This window comes from Cylas formicarius, unplaced genomic scaffold, assembly GCF_029955315.1.
Source record: "Cylas formicarius isolate icCylForm1 unplaced genomic scaffold, icCylForm1.1 PGA_scaffold_2__14_contigs__length_35257938, whole genome shotgun sequence".
Lineage (NCBI taxonomy): Eukaryota > Metazoa > Arthropoda > Insecta > Coleoptera > Brentidae > Cylas > Cylas formicarius.
The window spans coordinates 25,512,500-25,532,717 of NW_026844319.1; the positions used below are offsets into that span (position 1 = coordinate 25,512,500).

At 33.6% G+C, this 20,218-nt stretch overlaps 1 protein-coding gene across 1 annotated transcript in view; it reads left to right on the plus strand.

Annotated features, from left to right (window-relative positions):
* Positions 1-19,752, plus strand: part of LOC132698670 (uncharacterized) — a 34,437-nt gene extending 14,685 nt beyond the window's left edge. Inside the window, exon 3 of the mRNA XM_060664863.1 lies at positions 19,323-19,752. Within this exon, the coding sequence (XP_060520846.1) occupies positions 19,323-19,686 (364 nt within the window). The 3' untranslated portion in view covers positions 19,687-19,752. The remainder of the gene's footprint in view (positions 1-19,322) is intronic.
* Positions 19,753-20,218: the final 466 nt, after the last annotated feature.

Here is a 20,218-nt window from a genome sequence, read left to right on the forward strand (position 1 = left end):
ACGGATGTGTATTTTGTTGGCAATTATGGTGTTGGTGCTGTTGTTTTTGTGGTTAGATGGAAGAGCGCAATTTGCGAATGTCGCACCTCTCGCATTATAACTTATATTGTAATAGTTTGATTTATTATTGTTATTATATCTGGCCTATTAAAATTTATTATTATATTAAATGGTGCAAATTAGAAAATAAGGTCCAACGAAATATTTAATTGAATAAAAAGATGTTTATTTTATAAGTGTCATCTATATTTACAATCTACGTAAAAAATGTGCACGAAATTAATAACGTTTCGAGTTTCTATTCCGCCACGCTCGTTCGAGCGGCCTTTCGCGTCACACCAACGCACCAACAATGGAACGTTCGTTTCTTTCCTTCTCTGTCACGACGCGGCGCGGTCTATTACGGCGGGGCGACGGCCGGGGAGACCAGAAAATTGAACGGCATCAAATTGATTAGGTGAAACCAATTACTATTCTGTCAAAGTTGATGAAAAAGGTAATACATAAAAGGCTACGAATAATCTGAATAGGTGGCACGAAGATATATTAAGGACGTACGTTGCCATTATACCCACGTTACTAATCCGGAGGAATATTCATAAGGCATACGACTTTCTTGGAGTGACATGGGCGTCGTTCTACCGACATATTACGTCGGAAAGTTTCCATAAAGCCATTTTGCGCGGCGGCGAGGTTAACCGGCATTAATCTCAGCCAAGAACACGCTCGCGTTATCCGAGCTTTAAAATAGAACCTCCACGCTTGTCCACGGGGACGTTCTACAAGACCGAATTTTAATCATCTTCATTTAATGTCATTTCATGAACACTAAATCGAAAAAGAAATTGAAAAATACTTATCTTCACTAAAATTCGACTCCGTTGTATACCTATATCTGAAATTGTTAAGATCTTGGAAAAGTGACACCAAAATGATAAAAATTATTTCAACTAGGCACTGTCTTTTTTTATGTCAAGTCTAATTTGCGATTGCAGTGTAACACTGAAAATACGCGCAGCATTTGACCGTCTCGATGGATAATCGTCCTAGTTACTTTCGAAAAATTACTCACTAAACTCCAGCGTCGCCGTTGGTACAGAGGAATCAGCGTCGAAAAAAAACGTTTTTATTTTTGTCTGTCTGTTCCCTGTTCTACCGTCTCTGTTCCAGTATTTTTCGACGATAACTTCCGAACGGTTTGAGCTAGACGCTTCAAATTTTGCTCTTTTTTTACAGTCCATCATATGAATAAGATATTTGAAAATGGCAGCGATCAGACATTGGCCGCCATCTTTTTTTGGACATTGCTGTGAAACACGATAAGTGCTCGAAATTTAAAGAAATTTAGCTAAATTGGGGGGCTGAGGGGTCGAAAAATATTTTAAACAAATTGAAAACAGCGTATTCTAAGAAAAAGATCATTTCTCAAAACCGTTTATGGAACCGGAAAAGTTCTTGAACGAGAAGACCCATAAGATTTGACTTCATAAACTTTAATTCTACACGATTTTTCGAAAATGTACAGGGTGCGCCGCAAATGAAAAAAAAAATTGTTATTGACAATTGGCTATAAGTGAAAGTATTTTAGATATTAGTTTTTTTGTATTTAAGGTTTTCATCTATTGTACAGGGTGTTTGCGGTACTCCGTGCAATATTAAAAAACGTAATACGTGCCCTAAACTTAGTTAAAGCAACTTCAGACTTGGCAGAGAAGTATAAGTCTACACTTACATTTAAACTGATGATGCTGGGTGTCATCGAATATCACGAATTATTTTTTTTTAATTTTGAACTTTATTTTGGATTATTTTGGCTTAACTTTAACCCCATCGGCAAAATTCTTTCTCCAGGAGAGGCGGAAGATCTGGTGCTATAACTCCTATAACTAGCCAACCATTTTTTCGATTATATACAGAGTTTTTTAAATATAGACAAAAATCTAAGACCCTAAAAATTGTTCTTTTCCAGAGCAAACTATTTGCCGTAAATCAAAATTTGTAGAAAATATGGTTTTTGTCTATCACGTACGCTGCTGGAGATGTTTGAAAAAATCAGTTCAGTAGCGATGAGTCATTGACTATGCTGCATAGTTTATGAAAAAAAATATTTTCTCGAAAACCTCTTCGAAAAATTCATGAACGTGGGGAATCCAGGACCATAACCTGTAATTCGAACATTTTGTCAATTATATACAGGGTGTGTTGTTTTCAGGGCAAAAATGTTAAATATCCTAAAAATTTCCGTTGTGGGGTAAATTTCTAGTTGTCAATGAAAAAGGTCAAAAGGTGGGATAATTTGGAATAAACAGTACCGTAAACTGAGTCGAGAGTTACATTTTTTTTATTTACCGTTCTTGTCTATTATACAGGCCGCGCGAGATATTTGAATTAAAATATTATTGTAAATCGCTATAACTGGTAAAAATTTGTATATTTACCAAAGTTTGCCATAATTTTCAATTTCCTCGATAAATTGAAAGTCACTTTATACAGGGTGTCTGCTCAATCGAATTTTGGGAAAGTTCCATGTCCGCAGGAGCACGATAGAAAAACAATGCGTTCCGTTTTTGACAACAAACCGCTAAATGCCTTCTTTTTGAAATACAATGCTGCTTCGCGCTACGAACTTGCTCCGACCAGCGAAAGCATTCTTGTTGCCCTTACTCACTCCGTTTGAACTATCGCTTTTATTTTTTTGTTGCAACAAACATGAACCGAAGTCATTTGAACTTGGTTCTAATCATTCTCTTCCATTTCAGTTAGTGCCGACTGCTGCACTAATATCTTTTCAGAACACAATGCTAGTGCGTTCTCATTGACCTTTCACCAAATGCCCGTTGAGATTCTCACTGAAGTGGTTAAAATTGGTGCATAAGAGGAGAGTTGCTTAGGAGAGTTTGTACTGAGATTTTGACCATCCATGGTGTTGCAACAACATGGTATATTCCTCAGCGTCCTGCAATTATTAAAGTATAAATGCTTCATGAAATAGCATGGCTTGAATGAAGAGTATTCAACACTTTAATCTAATTCACACCAATATATTGCAAATGCATAGGAAATAAAGATTAGATTAGATTAAAATTTGAAACCTCGTCAAATTTCACGGAAAAACATCGGCAATGGTAATACTGCCAATACACAAAGACGCACTTGGATCTAACGGACCTTCTAAAACATGTCTAAATGAAAAGAAAACTAAATACAACTTTACAAGGGTTTATTTAATTCGTACAATTATTTTATTTCTGTCCGCAAAAGAAGGTTTCCACGTCAATGTGTGGTACCGACTCACGATATATTTATTTTACCGCGGGCCATTGTCGACGTAAAAATACATGGACCTAGTTAATCTAATAATAATTTAAGGAGCCAATTACATTACTGTTGGGTGATAAATGGTTTCCCATTGATGGAAAAATTGTAAGCTGCGGTTTTTGGATAATACGATTAATGGTTTATTTGTATACCAGCTACTTCAATTAATTTGAAATTGATACACGAACATCTATTGGAGACTTTTGGCGCGCCGGTACTTTTCTTACTCGGTTTTGCACCAAGACTTTTTATTTTATTTCGTTTTAAATAGAGGGAGCGCCTGCTTTAGTTTTCTAACATCAAGTTATAAAAATCATTTTTTTGTCGATTTTGGCGCTTATTAAAATGAGATAAAATTGGAAATTTGTTGAAATAATTGTTTTTTGTTTTCATTTACTCAATTTTGCGGAACATATTACAATCACCTTAAATTCTAAGAATTATTAAAAAGTATGAGCTATTTTCTAAGTGCTGAATAGTCAACATCAAACAAAAATAAATATGTATATAATACAATCATCAGAATGAAGAAACACAGGTGGGTGGGAAAGGTATCTCTTTTAGATATCGAGGCGGACTTTCAGGCACTAAATCCTTAACTGTTTAATACACCTAAACGTTTCTATAATGTTGTTGTCCAACTTGTATAGATTTTATTTTCTTGCACTATATTCTATAGGACCCCATAATATATTTTTTAATTAAATAAAAATTTTCTCTCAGTTCTCAGTGGTGGTGGTCCGAGCAATGTTCTGGAATTCTATTTCTCAACTTACTTCTAATTGAACAATACGTATTATCTAATTCAGTCGATAACATCACCAAAGTCTTTGTTACTGCGGATCACTGGATCGATACTTTAAAAATACTTAAAACAGATTTCAGTAGGACTTCGCTTCGGCCGCCACTTTGGGATAGAAGAGAATATGTTCCCTTGTAGTTGTAATCGCGGGTCTAACCTTGGTCCACGGCTTTGCAGAAATATTTACTTGCCTGATTTTACTGTTTTGGGCTAACAGTTTAAAAATTGTATCTTCTATTGGTTGTGTTGATGACACTTCATCTCCAACGAAAGCTCGATACATTTCAGAATTGGTTTCGCATCTGAGCCTTTGCCAAATTGTATTTTGCAAAACTAACCAGTGACAAGGTGTAGTTCAGTTGGAGATCGTATTGTTTTTTGTTTCTACTCTATAATAATGTTGTTTTCGAGTTATTGTTTATTAATTATATGTGAAATTGGTTTTGTAATGGATAGTACCTATTTGACAATAAATTATATTGAATTTAATAATATTATAATCCTATTTTTGCTTTATGATTGTAATAAAAACCGATAACATTAAAATAAAAAATAGATAACCAAATGTTTGTAAACATCAGTGGCAACCTTCCAGCAGTTAAAAAATAAAATTAATTTTCTTAACGGGTTAAGGGCAATTCTTAGTTAAACGCAAACTCGCACAGAATAACCGCAACGTACAAAGTATCTTTTCACTGCCGGGTCTGTCAATCATGTGGCCAGGGACGAATGAAGTGTTCATGCGTTCCTTCGCCTTAAGAAATGTTTCGCCTTACTGCCATGTGCCGATTCGAGTCCGAAAATTTGTTGGTATAATTTAGCCCAATTAGCCCGGAGGAACACTTGTATGCGCACCAATTTGCATTTTACTTACGACGGTCGGCAATGTTGCGAGATCGTGACCAAAATATTGAGCAATTTGTCCATCACAAGCTAAACTGTAAAAAAAGTTTTAAATATAACTATGGCAATTATTGAAATGATATTATATGAGAAAAATACCAAAAAAATATACAAAATTTAATTAAAACTGCTGGGGTTGCGTAAAAAGTAAAAAATATGTTTGGCCGCAAAATTACCTATAGAAAGGCTATCTGAATCATAGCACAAACTTTTTCAACTGAATAATTTTTTATATGCGTGGTGGACTTTTTTTATTTTTTAAACATTAAAAAATATATCGTATTTAATTCACAATATGAGTCAGAGGGTCTATAAACCAACTGTTTGTAAAAAAAAGAAGTATCAGCATCATATATAAATTTTGGGTTTACTTCATTTTTGCTTCAGTTTTGGAGAATCTGTACCACCTATATATGTACGTGTTTCTTCAGCATTTTGCGATTGACCCAATTTTTACTAACTCATCATCGGATAAAGCTCACTTTCAAAATTATCATACCCCAATTAAAAAAATATAAACCTTAAAAACTAATAATTATATTATCTCTAGATTTTTTTCATTTGACTTCGACACGCTATTGCTTTACTTCAGCAATATGCAAACTTGCAAAAAAAAATGAGTGCGTGTTTTACCACCCTGCTGAGAAATTATACAAAAAGAGAGAATAATAGGCCATTTGGACATCCGTTGCAAAAGCTTAAATTGCTAGGAAGATAATAAAATGAAACTGTGGGCCGACAATTAAATAATGCGGATCTATAATTATTTCGAGTTTCATCAACATCGTCCGTAAATAAATTATTAATCTTCAATTTTTTCGTTCTCGAGAAGAAACATAAGAATTTACATTAAATAAAATTAATTGTGGAACTGTCACTGTCTATCTGAGAGTAAACATTAAATGGGAGCAAAGATAAAAACGCATTAAAAAAAAACTGTCAGCGTAGACCCAAAACTAGCCTCTCTCCCATCCCCTGAAGCCGTTTTCATAAGAACATTTTATCTATTGTCACGCATTAACTTTATGTCGTTGTGTTTTGTCAAAAGTTTGACAATTGATTTCATCAATTTGTAGACAAATTCAACCGACGCTATTATCTTCAGGACATCCTCCAAGACGCTCATATTAAATCGCTTCAAATGTAAATCCTGAGGACACACGAATTAAATATAATTCTAGAGTTGTTAGAATTACCAAATGCGGTAATACTCGCAAATCGTCTAATTTATTAAAGGAAGTGCGGAACATGAAACTAGTGTTAATATAATAACATAATAAATGAGAAATGGAGCATTAATAACAAATTCCACTCCGTTCCATAGATGTCACAATTATCCGAAACGAAGTATTATTACCAAAACCTTTGAGGATCCGTCCCGAATGCTCTCTCCTTTAATACCTATCGAATCCGAATTTTATTGCCATCGATAACTTCCATAATTACGGGCAAAAGCCAACACGGTGAAGATTGAGACAGACTATACCAAATAATTGTTGATCTACATCTAGACGGAGAAACTGCCTAGTATCATCTGCTCAAGTTCGTATAATATACAACACCCTGAAAAATTTCCACAACAAAGGCTATTTGCTCTCTCACATTTTACATTTGAAGTACAAACATTTTAAAGTGCTATGGAGTGCGAGTCTGCATGCCAAAGCATTCTGGTTAACTCGTTCACCGAAAAAGAAACCCAAATTGGCGCACACGACCTGCTCTGGCATTAGCTTCATTGTAGATGGGAAATCGCAGCAAATGGAATAGTAATTGCCGTTAGAGCTTTATTAAGCTGGTTTCGCTGTCATCACGAATTACATGCAAAACCGACCGGTAATAGTTTGTGATGAAGCCCCAACCGCATGGGTCTATCCCTCCATACATTTTACACCGGTGGGGGGGATGTTTAATTGCAATATGAGTTAAACTTTGGACACATCGGTTCACCCTTAATGTCATTCTCCACCGTTGTAAGAGTAAACACTTACACTAAATAAAATTGGGAATTTTATTAAGTATTTCATCAATTACCTAGATTAAGAGGCATTTTTGGGATTTTGTGTATCAGATATAGGTTTTTTGTCAAAGAAACTTCCACACGCTACTGTAATACTTTTTACAAAACTTCTAGATTCCTCTTGCGTCAGTTTTTGCTGCGTCGAATTTGCTGACGTTTCGCCAATCATCCTGTTAGCTTCTTCAGAGCTTGACAGCAACTCGCTCGCATTTTACTCTGTACCTGCTTATATATTGTTTGTGGAGGGCGGAGCTAAATTAGAGGCAGAAAAATCATCTCGGATGAATGATTCTCATATTGGTGACAAATAAAGAGTCGGGTTAGGTTGCTTATAGATTTCTATAAATTCTCAGATGTTTCATTGGTAGAAGAATTGATTACATGCAACAGTTTTAGTTTTATCTAATAAAATTTCATGTCCGGTTTCGCGATTGTGTTCAGCAACTGCTGATGAGTTTATATGTCTGAGTCTTAAGGCTCTTCCATATTCTTTGAGTCTAGTTGAAATTTTTCTTCCGGTCTCGTGAATGTATTCTTTGCCGAATATGCATGGAATGCTGTAAACTCCTGGCGTCTCAAATGGAATTTTGTCTTTGACGGATCGAACATGTTGAGAGGTTTTTGGACAAGTGGTAAATCTGGTGGAAGGTAATGATGAAGTGTATTTTTTGATCGAACGCTTAATATGTTTAATGTGGAAAATATTAGGGAGAAGAGCAGAGGTAATGTGTTTTAATTCTGGGTTCAGTGACTCGGGCTGAGATAGTTTTACAGTTCTGTAAACCGATGAGTTTTGGATGGGATGGTGATGTGACCATGCATTAAGGTCTGTGTGCATAAGTTTTCTGTGATCCAATCTAGCTAGAGCCTTACGATATCAGCTGCTGCCGAACACAATCACGAAAAAGGGCATAAAATTTTATTCAATAACTAAAATTCTTGCATGTAATCAATTCTTCTACCAACGAAAAATCCGAGAGTCTATAGAAATCTATAAACAACTTAACAATCTTAATCGCAGCTCAGGTCTCTACCTGTCGCCAGTATGGGAATCAGTTATTCGAGACGGTGTTTATGCCCCTCATTTAGATCCACCTCCCTCAAACAATATATAAACAGAGTAAAATGCGAGCCAGTTTCAGTCAAGCTCTGAAGAAGCCAACAGGATGGTTGGTGAAACGTTCGACTCTGCAATAATTGCCGCAGGAGGAATGCCGAAGTTTTGTAAAAAGTATCAGATGTATATGGACTATATACATCATTTTTAACTTATGTATATTTTACGTTACGATTTATTACAAAAAATAGATCTACACATTGGTCACTTCTCACATACAAATTTTCCTTTGTACGACTAAGTGATGTAAGTGTCTGAGAACTTCTAAAAACTCATGCTAGAACAAAGAATATCAAAATCTGAAAGCATAGTTTTGCTTTACCAATATAATGCACATCAACCACCACCGCTGTAAAATTCAGTCTCGTTTATTGCTGTGGAGAATTTTTAACAAGTTGCTTTATTTAATGACCATCAAATATAGCAGCTTTTGAAAAGTGCCCAAAACAATTTATTTCATCAGTGTCAGCTTGATATGCAACATTGGAAGTAAGATTTTTTTCTCTCTATACCAAAGCTCACGTTTTGCAATCCTTATCCTTCCTTCATTTCTTAAAGGAAAATTTTTGTTAACCCAGTACTCAGTTTTGGTTAGTTTGTGTGACAAAGGCAGAAAAAGCAACGATATTTCGTATAGCCACTCTGGCGTCCAATAAGGAAATTGCCCAGTGATGTTCTTCGTACATATTTTTTTTTCAAAATAGCGATCGTTTCATGTTCCTCCATGGTAGAATAAACAACAGAAATTGAGCCATATTTGTTGTTGTTATGTAAAAGAATACATTTCAGACTACCTTTTGAACTGTCAATTTTCTCTAAGAGTCTTTTTATATTGTTAATTTTATAAGGTTAATTTACAAGTTCTAAAGACAGCAGATTCTGATCTCTTGTACGATAAAATGCGATATTAGTTCCTGGATGCAACTCCTTCAGCAGACTCCTTTGAGAGGTTTAGTAGGTGTTCTATAAGATGGTCAAGTTTTTTTTTAATTTTCCATCACAACAATATATTTAAAAAGTTTTTCTATAAATTTTATAAAACACATTAAAATATTTTTTAGAATAGCTGAGATATGGTAATTTGCGACCACATTCACCACCTTGTATATTGTATATGCTTCGTTTTTAGTTTTTATCGCTTTTCCGCCCAAATATGTAAACAAAAAATGAAATCCTGGAGCCGCGCCTTAAGAATCGAGAAAATCAAACCTGCTCAATAACCGCCCAACCGAGTCCCGTCTACTGGATAATTAATCATGGCGAATTGCCGCAAAATTATCGAAAATATCAAATAAACATGGGACGTAATTGCCCAGCCGTATACACCCGGCCAACGTACATTTGGCAACCGCGATGCCGGGCCGTTGCCGAAATTAATCGTCCGTAGACTGTTATTGCGAGCATGCAAATTGGGCCGAATGCCGCCTCAGGCCGCAATTTGGCCGGCGGCCGCCATTCCGCCGTTGACCGCACATATTCGACCCCCCCTTGAACGATAGGACCACGCTCACCGCCCCCAAGGGGGGTGGGAGGGTTGTGACGATGTTCGATACTTGGCGAGACGAGCGTCTGTTTGCTGGGCGTAGAACTTTCGGATTTATCGAGCTAGTATTTATTTTGTTGGAATAAAATATGTTAAAGTTGAAACTTCTATAAATGTTTCCCTGGACTGCTTCAAACGATTCCGACTTTATATCCACAAGGCCGTTTCAGCTTATAATCAAACAATCAAACAAGATTGCTTTCGAAAAATCGTCACTGGACGGGGCAAATTCGTAGCGCGAAGCGCGAAGCAGCTTTTTATTATAAAATGGACGAGCTTCGCGGTTTCGTGTGGTAAAGGGACGCATTGTTTTTCTATCGTGCTCCTGCGGACCACTATGGAACTTTAGGAAAATTGACGTAATGTAATTGTGCATGCACCCTGTATAAAATGTCCTTCACATCTCGTCGAACTTCAAAGTTACAGCAAACATCTGTAAATATTAAAATTTGCACAAATAATAGCGTTGTCGAATAATATTTTTTCAAATATCTCGCTCCCCGTATAATTGACGAAACCTGACGACACGCTTTACGATACTGTTCAAATAAAATTATCCCATCTTTAACGGTTTTTACCCACAAAAACGGAAATTTTTAGGATATTTTAGATTTTGTGCCCATAAATGACACACCCGGTATATGATACAATTATTGTTCGTTCGAGGTTATAGCCCTTAATTTTCCACGTTTCCTGGTTCAAGAATTTTTTGAAAATAGTACATGGTTTTCGAGAAAATAAGTTTTTTCTGAAACCATGCAGTGCGCCGTAATAATCAATGATTTCTTCAAATATCCCGAGCAGCGTATGTGATAAACGAAAACTGCAAATACAAAATTGTAGGTATTGATGCGACCTATGACACCGTTTGAACCAATTAACCATATTTTTTATCGAAATCGCAGAACGGCACCGAAACAATATGGCATTTTATCATTTCCCTCTTGAGCAGAGGAATTGCTTCATCTGTATAAACACTGCTCTCTCTTTTGATATTTTACACTTCGTAGATGTAACATCCAAGGTAAGTAAAACTGCTCACTCTCTAAATAGCTTGGTTTTTATAGTATAGCAGACAATGTTAATCAGGAGAATTACTTATAAAAATAAGCTTAGTTGACTTGTGAGTGTAACCCTGTTGACAAATTCTTATAGCCATTCTAAGCTTATGAGTTTCGTACCAATGAAAAATAGACTTATGTCCGGATACTCTGGCTGAAGGGCATTTCAAAAATTTAATATTTAAATGAGACAGTAGATTCTAGTCTAGAGTACCTTCAGACATGAAACATGATTTTAATGATGATGATTTTCTGCAGAACTTTATGGAAAATGTGGTGTAGTTTATTTTCATAACCATGAAAAATTGATTTATATCCAGAGATTCTCGGTGATTGGCATTTAAACGAAAATCAGACTGATTCTAGTCTAGAATGTCAAGATAATTGAATTATTGAACATAATATTTGGTTTTTACATTTCAAACATTTTCAATTTCAATTTCAAATGTATATTTTCGAATTACAATTTTATACAGTATCATAAAATGCAAAAATGTATCAGAAAATTTCGTATTGTTACCAGCAGATTTTAATATTTTAGCCTATATTTTTACCAATTTACTAAACATTTATTGAAATAATTACTTATACTACTACGGTTTTCAAATTTCGACTTGATAGAGCAAAATTTGGCATAAACATGCAATATTGTTCTTGCCAGTATTTGCCCATCTTTCAATGCATTTCCACATAGGAAGGTAAATATTATTCCAAGACTCTAATTTAAGATCACTTCTCGTGAAACCGACATGGAACATAAACAATTACCTAACTGGCTATTTAATTTAATTCAAATGTTAAAATGTAGACTACTTCTAGTTTCATCCTCATGAGAAAATAGATTTATTTCCAGGCAGCTTAATTTATATATTTTGAAATCAGACAGATTGTAATCTAGAATGTCAAGCCAATTCAAACTATTCAACATAATAGTTGCTGTACCTATATTTGCCCTATATTGCATTATATATATTGCAATATATCTATCTGTACCCATATTTAAGCCGAAGTAAACCTCAGCGGGTCTGTTTTACATTTATTACTTCATAAAAATAAACATTAAAAAATATATCTAATAAATAGTAGGTTTCGGAGCTAGAGATGTTATAAAAACATGCAGTTTGGGAAGACATTACAATTTTAAAATGGTGTCCAAAACTCGATTGCCTATTTGAGAAAGGAGGTCTGTTTTATTATTTCTTAGTGTGTAAAAATGACTGTCATGCAATCATGAATTTCTAAGAAACGGTAAGATTTTTTACTTTTTCCTTTTTTTACTCTCTCCAAAACTCGATGGCGTATTAAGAAATATCACTCTATGAAATTTTGCATGTTTGCATCAAAAGGAGGCTTCTAAAGATATTCGCACTGCTTGAGTGTTGGTAGATTTACTTACTAAAAAATCCTAACAATTTTGACATATTGCCAAGCACAACATTTGACATTTACTTCACATACGTTCAGTTTTCAAGCCATAAATTAAATTATAAAAAATGTAGATAATCGTAGCTTAAGTTAATAAAAGAAGCTATCGAGCCCACATTTTGGCAAGTTTTTTTAGTTTTAGTTTATAAGCGAAAATATTTTTTCATAGTTTTCTAAGGCAACCTAATTATTTTGACGGCATTACATTTTTCAGCCTATCTGGATTTAGAATATCTACTGCCAATGTATAAAAGAAAGACAAGCCCTATTTAAAGCACCGCATAGAAGTAATCATAATATTGTAGATGAGTATAGTCAATACCAAGCCAACTGGAACAGTATTACAACAGAAAACCGGGTTATAGGGGGCATAACTTTTCCTTTCAGAAACCTTTCAGCAGGTTAGATTCGATAATTCTCACATCTACGCAGACCTCCATTGTTCGTTTTAATAACCATTCCTTTAAGTCACCGCAATGATAATTTTGTAGACAGCTCAAGTGGTTGAAGATATCTATAGTAATCGATTAAGATAGATAGTTTTTGTGCACTATCTATTGTCGCATCGCAGAAATCCGGACTAGAGGCAGAAAAATTCTTCACACGTGAGAATCAGATCACTTTTATATGAAATATGTTAGGAATTTGACCGATCCCCAATGCAATATATTTTTCTTATTCAACTCATCGCATTCAATTAATTCAATAGAGCCACGCGCGTGTCTGTAATAAATTGCCAAGACAAATCTAAAAAATTGAGAGCCCGTTAAAAGGTCTACAATTCAATAATTATTAATCTACCTGAAAGCGATAGATATCTACGAAACAAATTTGAATTATAGCAAATTATTGTTAATGATGTAAGTTATACTTAGTATTTTTATATATATTAATCAATCAATTTAATATAGCAACCCAAACTGCAAAACGCAGAGAGAGAGAGAGAGAGAGAGAGAGAGAGATTCGAAAAAAAGTGTATTAAATGTAAAATTTCATTTTTTCGTTTATTATCTTTAGTGCGATCAACTGGCGAGGCAGCGAACCCCATTATTTTGTCCTATTCAAGGTTTAGTTGCGATAAAAAACCGCATGAGCGAGAAAGTAATTTCGATTTTCCAATTACGTTGCACAATACGAATAATAAGTTTATTATCTTACATTAATACCTAAACTTATAATTAGATTTAATATTAGGTTAGTAATTAAGTACATTATTTACGATTCAAACGTGGGAACATTCGCCACCCTAAGCTAACGAACTGGTCATTATGAAAGCCTTCACCGCCGCTGCCGCCTTTAAATTAAAACTAAAAACCTAACGTTTCTAAACAAATGAACAATTAAATAAATTAAATCGGAATTTATGTGTAAGGCGTTCGTAATATCAGCCGGACGCGAGTTGGTGTTTGACGTTATTTATTAAAAATTATTACTATTGAAACGTCCGCAATCTTTCAAGGATAACGCAAATCCTTTTTATTGAAAGGCTCCCGTTGGCTAAAAAATCGTCAACCGTGAGCATCACGCAATCTCTTTATTTTTCGGAAGATCTTATCTATCTTGTCGTGACACCGACTAATAAATAGTATTATACATTTTTTGCGGCTTCAATCATTGCTTAGGACTATTTATTTCATTCTTCAAGCCTCTTCTGAACAATATATATAATTTTGACATTATTCTTGAACTAGCAAATTTAAATTTGAAGTTTTCACTTCCAAGATCTCTAAATTACTTTATATGCAAATATAAATATTATTACAAATAATGTTTTGCAAAAGCCAAAGTGGGGGTAAAACTTTAACACCCCATTCAATTCTAATGATTGGTTAGAACCATTTACGTAATTTATCCTTGAAAAAAACCCGAATATCTCCTTGGTTCTTGAACTGATAACATTTTCCGAATTGTTAACTTCACCTAGGTCGAATTGTTTCTGTTTCATCGCCATAGAAGATTTAAATTTAAAATTGGCATTTTGAAAATCTCTAAATTAATTGTTATACAAATATAAATATTATTACAAGTAATATTTTTAAAAAACAAAATTGAGAATAAAACTTTAGCACATTTTTTTACAGCGAGCAAAAGTTGATATCAACCCTCTGTTTCCCAGAAGATATTTATTATTAAATTAAAAAAAAATCCTCGAATCACTTTCACATTTAGTAAAAATTAATGGGATTACTTAAATGGACGGGCAGGAATGTTTTTGTGTAGGTACAGGTATTTCCAGTTCCATTCCATTTCCAAGTTTAAGTTAAGTTCCACTAGTAGAAATACCTTGATAAACTGTTTATATCGATTTGTTACCTTTTTTACGAAACAAATTATTTTTTACCAACAAAACCAAATTAACAAAAAATCACTAAACCAAAAAATATTTTCAAAACCAAGCCAAAGTAACAAAAATCAATAAACCAATGAACCAAAAAAACATATTTTTTTTATTCAACAAAATATATACAATCTCAATCTAGGCTAGCGTAAACACAAATTAAATGGTGTTTTCTGGTTTAATAAATTAATGAAATTTTGGCTTAATGAATAAAAACTCAAAAGGAAAAGAACCCAAGAAAAGAAATGCAAAAAATATTTTCAAAACCAAGCCAAAGTAACAAAAATCAATAAACCAATGAACCAAAAAAACATATTTTTTTTATTCAACAAAATATATACAATCTCAATCTAGGCTAGCGTAAACACAAATTAAATGGTGTTTTCTGGTTTAATAAATTAATGAAATTTTGGCTTAATGAATAAAAACTCAAAAGGAAAAGAACCCAAGAAAAGAAATGCAAAACTTAATAAATAACGATAAAATAATAAGAACTAACAAGAGTTAAAACTTGTATTATGTCATCAAAATACAGTCTTTTAATTTTACTTTCTAACTAGTTAGTTGTCCTTATAGCGTGGATAATGTATTACTTTTCGAGTTTCTGAAATTTTGTACAAATTTTATCCATTGTTCATAGTTTTGGTGTTATGATCTATATAACGTATTTGTTAAAAATGTAAAAGTACGAGAGAAAGTGATTAAAATCAAAACAGACGTTATAACAAAATCAGACAAATTGGCAGCTTTAAATTATCTATTATTTAAAAAGTTCAGAGAAAACGCAAAGGAATAGCTGTTGGCGTCCTAATACAATTCGATTGGTAAGTAAAGTAAGTAAAGCATTATACACTTAAAATTCTGATGGGATTAGAATAAAATTTTGAACACCTTGTATAAGAAGAGAATTTTTTTTTCTATGAAACATGGTTTATTGTTATACTCACGTAATCAAAAAGCTTCTTAAACTATTGGAGAATTTAAATGGAGGTTCCATTTTAAACCTTAGTGGAATCCAAAAATACAATTGTAAATAAGTGGTTTTTATATAAAAAATTCAACTTTGATACTTCTCGCATAAACATAATAAGCACACAGCATAGTAGATATTTTTGAAGACCTTGTGCCCACTGATGACGAGCTGATTCAGATTTCATATTTGGTTTGAAAAGTATGATTATATATCTCATAACGTTGAGGTAGCAGCTAATAATTGGTTACATCGTCCTATCCTACAAAATACCAGAGAGAAAAAGAATAATTAAAAGCACTAAATAAGAAAAATATAACCGATTACAAACTCCCCTGAAAATTTGAAAGCTGACAACAACGCTAATAAATAAAGTGAGCTTTTAACTTTGGCGCCCAGTTTCAAAAATGTTTTAGATTCTTCCTTAATTGAAACTCTGACGTCATTTTCTTAATATTCAAGGATCCCAAGACAACCGGCGAATTTCGCCAGCCTTACCCGTAAACATAAAACTCGGCGCCTAATTGTGGTTGATAATGAATTCTGCCTTTTAATGCCTTCATTTACGTCGATTGGTATTTATGTTTTAGTAAATTAACGGCCCAACGCTTAATGCGAGCGTTTTGCGTAATTAATTAGGTATGCCTTTTAGTCGTGTGTAACGGTGGTTCGAATTAGGAGCGGTCGCACCTTTACTGTTTACAGATTTTACTGTTTATTCGTGTTTAATGTTTATCCCATTAAACGGCGATCCCTATGCAGGGTCATTCAAGCAAAAAAAGTTTTTAAAACTTTTCCAGGTTGTTCGTTGTTGGAATTGTTTTTGACCATTAACACTTCCAATATATCGGGTGTCGCCTAAAAAGCATCAAACCCTAACCCCTAACAGCATTAAATAGCAAGAAAATTTTGGGAATCAAGATAAAACTTATTATTATTCAATTCTTTACTTGTATTTTTTTTGGAAGTTTCAACCTTCAAAAATTCTCAATTCTAGAAAAATGCATTGGAATAAATGTGGGTAATAGATATTGACAATGTTTGTTGTTTTTTGGGTCACTCTGCATACTAATGAGCGTTGAAAAACATATTTTTTGGCGAAATAATAAGAATTTCTGGGATACGCATTATGTATAAACAAAGCTATTGACAACAAACTTAAAATAAACAAGTAATAATAAGTTTATTTAAATTATATAAATTAATTCTAATGACAGATCACTGTAATAAGAGACCTTAGACCTATAGTGCATATTACATAATCTGATTTTGTTTTATAAATACATAAAAATTGGTCGGGTTATAAATAAAGTAAGTATATATGATTATTTTTATGATAGCATTAGTATTACATGATTAAAATATATTTGTGAGTATTATTTATAAATAAAAAACAAAGGAGGGTTTACCTAACGGTTTAGTTGTCACAAAAATCTGGAAAAAATAAACAGTTTTATCTATTTCGTGAATTTAAAAAAAAAACATTGAGCTCATTATTTTTTTAAATAATACATACATTTTCTAACCAACAAATTTGTTAAAACGGTAAATAAGACTTAAACATTTAATATTACTAGCTATTTTTGTTCGCGCTTTTGCCGAAGTTTTTTAATATTTAAATCTAATTTTAATTTAATATTTAAAGAAACTATATTATTTAGAAATAAAAAATAAATATGCGTTTTTTTAGTTTTTTATTCTTTATTTCAAAATAAAAAAAAACACAACATTTTAATTAATACCAAATTATTATATCCAGTATCTCTAAAATGTTATGTACGATTACGGCTTCAATTCATTTATAATAACTCATTACAGTCGCTCGCAGCAGACTGAACAGAAACAAAATGGAACACACTCGTGGCGAACCTAATGCCCTTTTAATACTCAATGGCAGTTAAACTTTGCACCTCGATTGACCAAAATTGCCCCCCCAGAAAACTTCGCCCTAATGCTAATCGAACTTTAATAACAATAATTCCGTGGGGATATCACAAAACACGAATTCATTATGGCCATCAAGACATTCGGGCGGCCGCGAAGACCTTATTAAATGTGTTTTTGGAAAGGGATCGTTTTTGTTCCGATACAATGGAAATACCTAATAATACGCATAAAAGTTTTTTGTTGTAGTTGACGCACCTCGGCTAATATATCGTGGAGATTAATTTGCCGTAATGTTTTCAAGCCGCAGTGGCGGTGTATCATATATACAATACAATAAAAATATGAATGAGTAATAAGTTGTTTCTTTCTATACATTTTGCTTCTAAATTTCCAAACACGTTTACAAAAAAAACAGATAAAAAGTGGTTTAATTAGCTAATTAATAAATTGATTGGTTACGCGATAAACTCTTTCCTATTTTTGAAGGTTTACACTGACTAAAAAAGGACCAGCAATTGATGACGTAACTTTAGAACCTCCTGAAATTAATAACAATAATTTAGAATCACTTCTCTGAAAATCTCAGGTGGACCTTGTACACGAAAGACGAATTAATAAAATTATAAATTAATAAATTTTGTCGCATCAAGTAAAACAGTCAATCCCAATTTTTATTAAGTATGTTGAATAAAATACCTGAGGCAAGTGTATCGCTAAACAACATGTAACATTTTAAACCATTAAGCCCCAATCAGAACACTACTTTAAAATATTATTAATTTTAAATGGCAGAGCTTTTTTGCAAAAACGTTCGTTCTGGCTGATTTTTTGTGTGGTTCTCTATTAGTCATAAAAACTGTGAAACTAACAATTAAAAAGGCAACACTGTGAAATTTTTTTAATAGTCTAAACTGTTTTTTTAATTACTCTTGTTAGCCATATCAGGAGTGTATTCTGGCTGATACGCAATTTTTTATTAAATTGGAAAATTTTGTAACGAAAGACAAACATTTAATGATCATTAACGCTATATAGGGCGATTCATTAATACACAGCACTAAACTAGAGGCCCGTTGCTCAGCTTGATACAAAAAAAAAGTTTTTGTAAACACGCGTCCAAAAAACTATATTATTTTGATAATTAGTCCCCCACCATTTTCAAAAAAATTGACTGAAATTTATACATGAAAAACACATTATTTAGAATAATACAACGCTTAGGTCTAAATAAAAAGTGCTTCATTTAAACGGACGCCCTCAAAAAATGCTTGAAAATCACAATTACTTTTTTTTAAATCTCATGCTGGATTGTGGGGTAATAAGTTAGAGGGTAAAAAATCAAAGAAATTGAATCCAAAAATAATTAATATTTCAATAATATGCAGTTTATGCAGTTGTAAGTTTTTGTAAATCCTTTGAAATTTTATTAATACGTATCAACAAAAGTGATTTTTAATTGACGAGTAAAATGACTCACCCTAACATAAACTTTTCTTTTGTCTCAACGTAAGGCGTTCAGATGGATTTCTGGAAAAAATTACCGCTCTGTGTTTTTAATATCTAACTACTATACCAAATTTCAGCTAATAAAGTGTGAAATTGTGGGAGACAAACGAAAAAAAAAACAAAAATTAAATAAACCTTTAACACCCTGTGCCTGGAAAACAAAACGTTTTGGAACAAATGATTATATCAACTTTTTTTCTTATTTCAATCCGAGGAACATGCTCCTAAGTTACATTACGCCCCATTACATGACAACGTCTTAATTTTGACTTTTCTACCTTGAAAACTAAGAAAGAAAATGCATATTTGATCCCTTTAAGGCATAAACAGTATTATCACTAAGTTTATGTTATCTATAATTTTTCGACGAGTAAATTAATTAGCCCCAAGACACGTGCGCATAAGTGACGATAAATCTTACCTCTCTTGTTGCAGATCTGCTGCTGGACGCTTCAGCGGCGCAACAGAAGACGCGAACACGTGCCACAGTATCGCCGACAACTGGAGGGGGATGGCTTTGGGATATAGGGAAAAATACCGATACAATTCAAGAATTAAAAATTGGACGAAACCAAATATTCTAAATTTTAATAAAACTACGATTTCAAAGAAAATTCGACACCGAAACCTAACCTACATCAAAAAACAAGCGGGACTCGCGACTCGAGAGCACCCGAGCTTTACGGAAAGGGGGAAAGTCGGCGAATGCCTGCGAAAATTACCAAAACTCACCAAGAAAGTGTTTCGCAGCGACGCTGACGAAGACGAACGACGCCTAGCGTCGGTGAGACGAGGATAAACGAGGAAAACTCGGTAAGCTCGAAGAAAAGCTGAAGACGATCGCGAATCCGGCGCACCCCGTCGCCAAAAAGCGCAGGACCAAGATGGCGCCGTACGACGGCGCGGAGATTGCACGACGCCGCGGCGTTGCCAGTTTGCGCGTTATTCGTGTCGGATATATATTTGAGTTAATGGGTGCCGTCAATTTTTACTGACGTGCAGTTGAAGTTTATATGTAAATTTACTGAACAACACCACAAGTTAGCAAAACACTATAACGTATAAGTAGATATTAGTATATAGTAAATACCAAACCGATTGGAATGATGTCAACCGGTCCTACACAAAATTTTTTTTTTACTCCAGAATGGCACTAAATACCAGAACTGCTGGAGTAAGCCATTTAGAATAAGGCATAAAAAAATATTTTTATGCCATAAACATTTAAACGATGTCGTACACAAAACTTAAGACCAGAAACCTGTGAAAATATAAATTTTAAATACGAATAAATGATTAAAACGAACCTTTAATAGCATACATTACGTATG